This window comes from Hypanus sabinus, chromosome 5 (genome assembly GCF_030144855.1).
Source record: "Hypanus sabinus isolate sHypSab1 chromosome 5, sHypSab1.hap1, whole genome shotgun sequence".
Lineage (NCBI taxonomy): Eukaryota > Metazoa > Chordata > Chondrichthyes > Myliobatiformes > Dasyatidae > Hypanus > Hypanus sabinus.
The window spans coordinates 180890047-180900028 of record NC_082710.1 but is presented as its reverse complement, the minus strand read 5'-3'; the positions used below and the strand labels follow the sequence as shown (position 1 = coordinate 180900028).

At 44.6% G+C, this 9982-nt stretch overlaps 1 protein-coding gene across 2 annotated transcripts; it reads left to right on the top strand.

The window, feature by feature from the left end:
• The first annotated feature begins 768 nt into the window (after positions 1–768).
• Positions 769–4097, top strand: LOC132394693 (plectin-like). 2 transcript variants are annotated; one of them, XR_009512403.1, is made up of 3 exons: positions 769–1014; positions 1293–3696; positions 3975–4097. XR_009512403.1 is itself a non-coding variant. In XM_059971076.1 (2 exons), exon 2 carries the CDS (start codon positions 1460–1462, stop codon positions 3371–3373), a length of 1914 nt encoding a protein of 637 aa, XP_059827059.1. In that variant the 5' UTR covers positions 769–1014; positions 1293–1459; the 3' UTR covers positions 3374–3962. The 2 variants fall into 2 exon arrangements, 1 of the variants encoding a protein (XP_059827059.1); XM_059971076.1 differs by lacking the exon at positions 3975–4097 and having other exon boundaries at positions 1293–3962.
• The last annotated feature ends 5885 nt before the right edge of the window (positions 4098–9982 follow it).

Genomic DNA, 9982 nt, shown 5'->3' with positions numbered 1-9982 from the left:
ACCTCTATCAAAACCTCTATCAAGTCCCACCTCAGCCTTCTACGCTCCAAAGAATAGAGACCTAACTTGTTCAACCTTTCTCTGTAACTTAGGTGCTGAAACCCAGGTAACATCCTAGTAAACCTCCTCGGCACTCTCTCTATTTTGTTGATATCTTTCCTATAATTCAGTGATCAGAACTGTACACAATACTCCAATTTGGCCTCACCATTGCCTTTTACAATTTTAACATTACATCCCAGTTCCTATACTCAATGCCCTGATTTATAAAGGTCAGCACACCAAAAGCTTTCTTCACCACCCTATCCACATGAGATTCCACATTCAGGGAACTATACACCATTAGGCAGGGTATGGAGTGAAAGCAGGGGAGTGGGATGACTAAGAATTGGATCAGCCAATGACTGAATGGCGGAGCAGACTTGATGGGCTGAATGGCCTACTTCTGTCCCTTTATCTTATGCTCTTATTGTGCATACGTTTATCTAAATGTCATTTAAATGGTGTAATTACCTGCCGCTGACACCTCCTGAGGCAGCTCGTTCGATACACCCACCACCTTCTCTGCGTAAACATTGCACTCAGGGCCCCTTTCATTTTTTCCCCTCTTTCCTCACTTCCACAAACTTACTAACCACACACCTACACTCTCATCAAATTCATTAACATGAATAACAAACAGAATGGAGGCAGCAACGATGCCCGTGGTTCAGCGCTGGTCACGGACATCCAGTGTGAAAAACAACCCTTGTGCTGTCTTTACGACAGTTATTTAGTTTATAATATTTTCGCTTAGTAATTCATTCAATAGTATTTTCTAGTTAGAATTAGAAGTGTTTAAAGTGTATTCATTGCATGTAAAATATATCGGCATGCGATGACGTCACATCCGGTTTCGCCGCGTCTTGTGGGAAAACACCGGTTTGAAATTAGCGCGAGGGTGGGGGCTTTCCACGAGGCTCACCTGAGCACAAGCAGTTTGCAGGCATGAGAAATCACAGTGAGAGCAACGCTGTAAGTTAATAGATAATCGATATATTGAACTAAGATGTTAATGCTGATCCTGTTAGAGGTAACGACGGTAGATAATGTTTATGCTTTCGTTAGTTAAAGAGTCGCGGATAGTTTGCATGGAAGTGTATTTAAAGTAGTCAATGGAGCAGGTAAACTCTCCCTGTATACTGCACCTTAGTGTAATGTAGTTATAGTCACCTTTGCAAGTATTTACACTTGAAATGTGATATTAAGGAAGGAACAAATACTGTATCAATCTTGTATTGTTTTATCAACAGTTTTCACCATATGTTAATGTGAAGAGTGAACAGTAAATGGTTAATCTTACTGCGATCTGGTTCTTATTAACTGTGGTTTATCCGGACGTTAAATTCGGCGTTTCGTTACACCCGAAGGAGAACGTGACAGTGAAAAAGCGGCATTATCAGGTGTTTCAAGTGCTGCAATGTCAGCTCAATCCAGCATCAAGTCGACGCCGCCCAGCGACAGGGGCAGTAAACCGACATCAAGTAAGCCCACCCGGGCGTTATCAGGTGTTCCAAGTGCTGCAATGTCAGCTCGATCCGGGATCAAGTCGATGGCGCCCAGCGACAAGGGCAGTAGAACGACATCAAGTAAGTCCGCACAGGCAAGAGCCAAGGCAGAAGCCGCCAAGGTGCGACTGCATTACGCCAAACAAGAAGCAGTTTTGAAAATTAAACTGGCTGCCAGAGAAGCCGAAAGGGCCGCCAGAAAGGCAGAAGCCGCCAAGGTGCTACTGAGTTACGCCAGACAAGAAGCAGTTTTGAAAATGAAACTGGCCACCAGAGAAGCCGAAATCCAGAAAGAAAGGGCCGCCAGAGAAGCCGAAAGGGCCGCCAGACAAAGAGAAGAGGCTGCCAGAGAAGCCGAAATCCAGAAAGAAAGGGCCGCCAGACAAAGAGAAGAGGCTGCCAGAGAAGCCGAAATCCAGAAAGAAAGGGCCGCCAGAGAAGCCGAAAGGGCCGCCAGACAAAGAGAAGAGGCTGCCAGAGAAGCCGAAATCCAAAGAGAACAGGCCGCCAGAGAAGCCGAAATCCAGAAAGAAGAGGCCGCCAGAGAAGCCGAAACCCAGTTGGAAATGGCAAAAATATCGACAGAGTTGCAAGTGCTGCAGCTAGAAAGAGAAGAAGAAGCAGCCATGGCGGAAGCAAAGTACATAGAAGAAGCTGAGGGGTCGCGTGATTTGACCGAAGTAAGATCTACTTTAGAAGGGACCAGACTGGAGCGCACAAGCGACTATGTACAATCTCAAATAGACAGGCAGGCTCGTCTCCCCTCTCCATACGTATTCGATAACTTCCCCAGCTACGAGGAACCTCAGAGAGTCACGATTGCATCACATCCATACGAGGAAGGAAATTTACCCTCACGGCTCCGTGATGAAGTCAAGAATGAAAGAACCGACAACGCTCCTTCACCCCCACAACAGGACGGCGGGGAGGGAGAGGTTCACTCCAGGACAACAATTGTCAGCTCGAACTGTACAGAAGTTTGCGGTCAAACTCAGTCAAGCCGTTCTTGTTCCGAGATCTGCCTCACTGAGGTGTACCCTAAAGAAGCACAACAAGACATTACCAAGCGTAAAGTAACCGACGAGACGCTAGGTCAGTCAGTTTTCATTCAAACCGAGGATGACAACAAACTTGCACAATCAGCTCAAGATACCATTTCTTTAAAAACCAAAGACACCAAGGTCTTCAGAGATGAAGCAAATAATGGGGTTGCCCCATTGCCTTTCAGAGAACCACGCCAGCGCTCACCAGATAACAAAGAGCAGGCAGTCAAACGGTTCACGTCCTTACGGAAAACCTGGAAAAGGAAACCTGAGATACAGCAACGCACCCGATTGGCCCACGAGGTACTGTGCACCCTAATGGCACAGGTCACAGCCATTATAAACGCACAATCATTCCTACCTGTGTCTTCTGACCCAGAAAACCCCTTTATACTTTCGCCATCAACGCTCCTTACGCAGAAGGCAGGAGCACCTCCTCCACCAGGAGACTTCTCAGACAAGGATTTGTACACAAAGCAATGGAGACAAGTCCAGGCTCTGGCAAATCAGTTTTGGTCCCGCTGGAGACAAAAATATCTACCTTCGTTGCAACAGAGACAAAAGTGGACAGAACCCCGAAGGAATCTTCAAGTTGAAGACTTAGTCCTGCTCAGGGACAAGCAGATCACCCGCAACAGCTGGCCAATGGCCAGAATCACTGCTACATTCCCTAGCGAGGATGGACATGTCAGGAAGATCGAATTGAAGACTACCGACCAAGGCGATGTGAAAATTTACCAAAGGCCAGTTACAGAAGTTATTCTACTTCTACCCAATGACTGATTAAGAGACTAAGTTTTGTACTCTGCTCATTGTGACCTTACGAAGGTCAAGCGGGGAGTGTGCTGTCTTTACGACAGTTATTTAGTTTATAATATTTTCGCTTAGTAATTCATTCAATAGTATTTTCTAGTTAGAATTAGAAGTGTTTAAAGTGTATTCATTGCATGTAAACTATATCGGCATGCGATGACGTCACATCCGGTTTCGCCGCGTCTTGTGGGAAAACACCGGTTTGAAATTAGCGCGAGGGTGGGGGCTTTCCACGAGGCTCACCTGAGCACAAGCAGTTTGCAGGCATGAGAAATCACAGTGAGAGCAACGCTGTAAGTTAATAGATAATCGATATATTGAACTAAGATGTTAATGCTGATCCTGTTAGAGGTAACGACGGTAGATAATGTTTATGCTTTCGTTAGTTAAAGAGTCGCGGATAGTTTGCATGGAAGTGTATTTAAAGTAGTCAATGGAGCAGGTAAACTCTCCCTGTATACTGCACCTTAGTGTAATGTAGTTATAGTCACCTTTGCAAGTATTTACACTTGAAATGTGATATTAAGGAAGGAACAAATACTGTATCAATCTTGTATTGTTTTATCAACAGTTTTCACCATATGTTAATGTGAAGAGTGAACAGTAAATGGTTAATCTTACTGCGATCTGGTTCTTATTAACTGTGGTTTATCCGGACGTTAAATTCGGCGTTTCGTTACACCCAAAGGAGAACGTTACAACCCTCCACTACCACCCTCTGCCTCCAACCACAAACCAAATTTGTATCAGCTCACCCAGGACTTTATGCCACAGGGGCTGTTCCTGTGTGGTAAAGTTTGATAATTTGATATTCAAATTATCTCAGCAAAGCCCCAGCAACTTCTTCCTTGGATTCCCCACAAGGTCTGAGGACAGACTTGATCAGGCCCCAGGAGTTCATCCAGCTTTATGTGTTTAAGGCTTCCAGCATCACCTCTTGTTTGTCGTGTTTCAGGACAATACTATTTATTCTCTTCCCAAAATTCACCAGCTTCCATTCCAGTAAACACAAACGAGGGGAACCAGACCTCACTCGTCTCTCTCTCACAGACACTGAAGGGGAACATTTCTCTCACTATTTGTCTTCAGATCAATGGACAGACTGAACTGAGGGAGGATAGAAAGGGCCGGGGGTAAGAGTTGTGGAACAGGAGGGTGTTCCCAAGTAAACAGACATCTTGTGAGTGAGGATCCTGAAGAGAGTTTGGAGGGGTTCGGGATCAGCATGTCCCTGTTGGAGTGAAGGTCAACACTGATGGGATGAGGGAACCCTGGCTGACGAGGGTTATCCAGACTCTGTTCAGGAAAATGATGGAGTTGTTTGTCAGGTGAAAGTAACTGGGATGAAGTGATTACCTTGTGAAAATGAAGGAATGTAGGAGTACACTGAAGAGAGGAATCTGGAGGGCAAAAAGAAGACACAAGATTATTTAGCAGATTCTGTGAATCTGTTGGAAGAAAAAGAGTAATTAGTGATGCGTCCCTTGACGGATCAGTTTGAAGCTGGGGGTTTCAGTGAGGAGAATAGTAATGTCCTGAAACATAACACCCTGTTTCAACTTTGACCTTCTCACTTCAAAGCTTTATCCTCTACTAGTGTCCTCAGAGATATTACACTGCTGGGCCTGTCTCAAAGTTAGAAGAATAAGAGGTGATGTGACTGAGACCGACACGGTCTCTCAGGGTATTGACAGAGCAGAGGCAGGAATGATGTTTCATCTGGCTCACCCAGAACACAGTGAATCTTTGGAATTCTCTCCATAAGGTTTCTCAATTTCTGGGGCTCCATGATGCTGGGGATGGCACAGGAAAGTGGCTCTGAGGTCAAAGATCAGATGTTCTGAGTAAAGGACCGGACAGACAAAGGGCCAAAAAGCCACATCTGCTGCTATTTCTTAATACACACATCTACATTTGCTCCATTTACTATTTTGGCCTTCGGTCTGTTGGATTACACAGGGGAACCAACTCACTCTGTATAGAGCATCCTTAGTACCCCATGTTCACTGTATTCTGTCCAAAGTTCAAAGTACATTTATTATCAAATTACATATGTCACCATATACAAACTGAGATTCATTTTCCTGTGGGCATACTCAATAAATCCAACAATCACAATAGAATCAATGAAAGATTGGACAAACAGGGCAGACAACCAGTGTGCAAAAGACAACAAACTGTAAATACAAGGAGAAAGAAAAGCAGGTCACGGTAATGGTAATTAATCAATTAATTAATTAATTGATAGATAGTTTGATAAATAAATAAGCAATAAATATCAAGAACATGAGATGAGGTGTATTGAAAGTGAGTCCATAGGTTGCGGGAACAGTTCAGTGATGGGGCGAGTGAATTTGAAGTTATCTGAACTAGATCATGTGGGTCCTGATGGCCCCAGTGGGAAGAGAGCATGAGCCGGGTGGTGGGGGTGTGCAGCTTTCCTGCAACAATGGTCTGTGTAGATGTGCTCAGTGGTGGGGTATTGGTGATTCCAGACCAGACTGTGATGCAGCCAGTCAATATGCTCTCCACCACTCACCTATTTAAGTTTGTCAAGGTTTTAGATGTTGTGCTAAATCTTGGCAAACCCCAGGGGAAACAGACACACTGTCTGTTTTCTTCGTAACTGTACTGAATTGTGCTGGGCCCCGGTCAGTTCCTCCGAAATGACAACACCGAGGAATTTAAAGTGGCCGACCCTCTCCACCTCCGATCCTCCAGTGTGGACTGGCTCATGGAGCTCTAGTTTCCTCTTCCCGAAGTCAATCATCAGCTCCTCAGTCTTGCTGACATCAGGAGGTTGTTGCTCTGTTGCTTCTCAGCCAGATTTTCAATCTCTTCCGATACGCTGATTCATCACCACCTTTGACTGGCCTGAGAGAGAGGTGTCACCAGCAAACTTAACCCTGGCATTGGGGCTGTGCTCAGCCACACGGTCAGGAGTGTAAATCGAGTTGAGCAGGGTCCGGGAACACAGTCTTGTGGTGCATCTGTGCTGATGGAGATTGTGGAGGAGATGTTGCCAATCTGACCAGACAAGGGTGGGCAAGTGCAGAAATTGAGGATCCATTTGCACAAGAAGTTATTGAGGCCAAAATCTTGAAGCTCAGTGATTAGTTTTGAGAGGATGTCAGTATTGAATGCTGAGCTGGCTTTGATAAAGAGCATCCTGATGTGTCCAGGTGTGGCCTGTATCAGGCCACAACACGCCATGCCCTGTCTGTTCATGTGTCTGTTTGAATGTCACTGAAATGTAGTTCAATCTGCTTCCAGCACTTGCCCTGACAGAACGTTCCAGGCACTGACCATTCCCTGTGTAAAAAAAACTTGCCTCATCAATCTCATTTAAACCTTCTCCTCTCACCTTATATCACCCTGTAGTATTTGACTTTCCCATGCTGAGGATAAAGAGACTCTGACTGACTATAATGCATGTGTCAACTCTTGCTGACTTTTCCCTCGACAGCTGCGGAGTCACCGTGTTCCCAGACTTCTGTACCTTGTGTAACGCCCTGGGTCACGTTTTTCCTGTTCGGCGGTAGGTATTTCATTCAGCAACTCTGTGAGATCAATCTGTTCTGCTCTCAGCCTGTTCGGCTCATTGTTCAAGATAAGGGATGATGAGGAATGTGTGTCATCCAGTCAGGATGGTGGAACTAGGGGAGGTTTCTCTGGTGAGGGACACTGAAGTTGGGCTTGGGGCTTTTGTTCGGCGGTAGATGAAGAGAGTAGATGCTGGAGAGAACAGGTCGTGAGATTCGATCCGGTGCGGGACTGTGATTGGATGGTCAGGTACCGAGACCGATTGAGGATCGGTGAATATGGTGAGAAGTTGAGATCCAACTTGTGAACATTTAACTGTTTAATTAAAATGGGTATAAAGAAAATGATATTTAAGATTAATTGAGCAAACACAAGGAAATCTGCAGATGCTGGAAATTCAAACAACACGCACAAAACGCCGGTGGAACACAGCAGGCCAGGCAGCATCTATAGGAGAACCACTGTTGACGTTTCGGGCTGAGACCCTGACGAATTAGTCCTGTCGAAACGTCGACAGTGCTTCTCCCTATAGATGCTGCCTGGCTTGCTGCGTTCCACCAGCATTTTGTGTGGGTTGTTTTAAGATTTGTGTTATTTTCTGCTTCAGGTCAAGTCACTTTTTATTGCCATTTCAACCATAACTGCTGGTACAGTACACAGTAAACACGAGAAAATGTTTTCAGGACCATGGTGCTGCATGAAACAATACAAAAACTACACTAGACAACAGACCTACCCAGGACTGCGTAAAGTGCACAAGACAGTGCAGGCATTACAATAAATCATAAACAAGACAATAGGCACAGTAGAGGGCAATAAGTTGGTGTCTGTCCAGGCTCTGATATCTTTTTAAATTGGCATGTCGCTTGCCGAAGTGGGCCGTAAGGTCAGTAAGAACAAATCGAGCATTCACACAATAAAGCAGAAGGAAGCTGAAATTTTTCATCCTGCATATTATTTAGCTCAGAATGACAGACCATACTCAGATCACTTTGGCTTATTGGAGCTTCAGTAAAAAATGGCATTGACATTGGAATGGGACGGCATTCCCACATTGGTGCTGCAGAGATAATTATTCGCAGAGCCATTAATATAAAAAAGAAAATTTTCCAGCACATCAAGCAGATAAATGACAAATTTTCTGTTCTCTTGAATGAATCAGCAAGCCTGAGCATTGAGACTGTCCTAATAGTTTATTTGAAATGTGAACGTGATAAGGAAGGTGATCCCCATTTTGTGTTTTTGGATCTAATTGAACAGCCTGATCAGAAAGCTGAAACTATTGAACTGTCTCAATAACCATGGGTTTGATGACTCTCACTTGAAACAGAACCCTGTAGCATTTGCTAGTGATGGGGTGAGTGTAATGCTTGGTGTCAAATCTAGTGTTGCTACAATTCTCAAGGAACATTACGCTGATGTGATAATTTGGCCCTGTCTTAATCACAGATTAGAACTTGCAGTAGGTGATTCTGCGAGAGAAGTCCATGGAATAAATCATTTCCAATCATTTAATGGACAAATTGTACTCTGTTTACAGTAGATCACCTCTAAATCAAAAGGAACTGTCTGAATGTGTCTCTCAAGTAGAACAACACATTTGCAAAATAGACTGTGTTCTGGGCACCAGGTAGATAGCTAGCTCATTTTGAACAGTTTCAGCAGTGTGGCAAAATATTGAAGCACTGTGTTTTTATTTTGAAAAAACAATGGAGGATGAATCAAGATCTGGGAGTGACAGAAAACCCTGTGAAGGTCTGTTCAACAGACCCTCTTCAGAACAGTATCTATTGGACTGAGCTCTAAAGTATGACTCCTTGCACGAACTTGGTTTACTGTCAGAGTGTTTACAGAAACACACTAATACGATTGTTTATGCAGGCAAACTGATCCAATGGAGCATAAGATCACTGCATGGACTGAAAGAGCAACCTGGTATAAAATCTCCAGATCTGTGGAAACGGAGTCAGAATCGGGTTAATTTTCTTGGTAATATATGATATGAAATGTGTTGCTTTCAGCAGCAGTGCAGTGCAGAGACATAACATCAGTATGAATTATAAAATAAATAGTGCAAGTGAAGGAATAATGGGGGAATCAGTGGGAATCTGTGTGTCATCCCCGGCACAAAGAAGATGGTTGTGGTGTTTGGAGCCGATCATCTCAGCCACAGGACATCTCTGCAGGAACTCCTCAGGACAGAGTCCTCGGCCCAAACACCCTCAGCTGCTTCCTCAACGATCTTCTGTCCATCGTAAGGTCAGAGGTCGGGATGGTCACTGATGACGACACAATGTTCAGCACCATCTGCCACCCCTCAGGTAATGAAGCAGCCCACAACACAAATGCAGCAAGACCCGGACAATATCCAGGCCCGGGCTGATAGGTGGCAAGTGACAATCACACCACACAGTGTCAGGCAGTGATGTCTGGGAATCATGAGAATTGGGAAAGCTGATAAAATATTTAAACTAGGTGCCTTACTGTTTGGGAAATTACAGTGATTAGACCAAGGGAGAAGGTGACTGAGAGGTGACGATATGACAGTCAGGTCAGTGATTAGACTGGGGACGTGTTCAGTCAGCAAGGTGAAGCTCACTGGATCAAAGGTAAACAGGTGGAGGTCGGATTGCAGACCACGGCAGGAGAGTTTATCATCAGATAAGGAGAGTCACGGCAGGAAAACGGTCAGAAATGGAATCAGTTAATTACAGAGAGCATTGGGAAATGACTTTCAGTGAGATAGAGAGACACCACATAGAAATAATCAAAGGCTAAATATTACAGAGAAATGTAGGTTTCTGATGATTTTTTGTGAAATCCACGTCACCATTGTATAACAGGAACCCGTAAGATCATTGACTCAGTGGAGTATCTTTGAGATCACGCTCGAAGTGTTCCCCAATGTTCACTGTAACCGGGTCTGAATAAACTGCCTTGTTCCCGAAACTCTCCACTGCTGTCTGGCAGGTTCTTTCTGTGCTGTTCCATCTGAACCGTATTTAAGTGGGAGACGGGTCCCCACACCCACAACCC

What these genes read in the sequence shown, in the direction of transcription:
- LOC132394693 (XM_059971076.1), top strand. Translation starts at nt 1,460, where the DNA reads ATGTCAGCTCAATCCAGCATCAAGTCGACGCCGCCCAGCGACAGGGGC.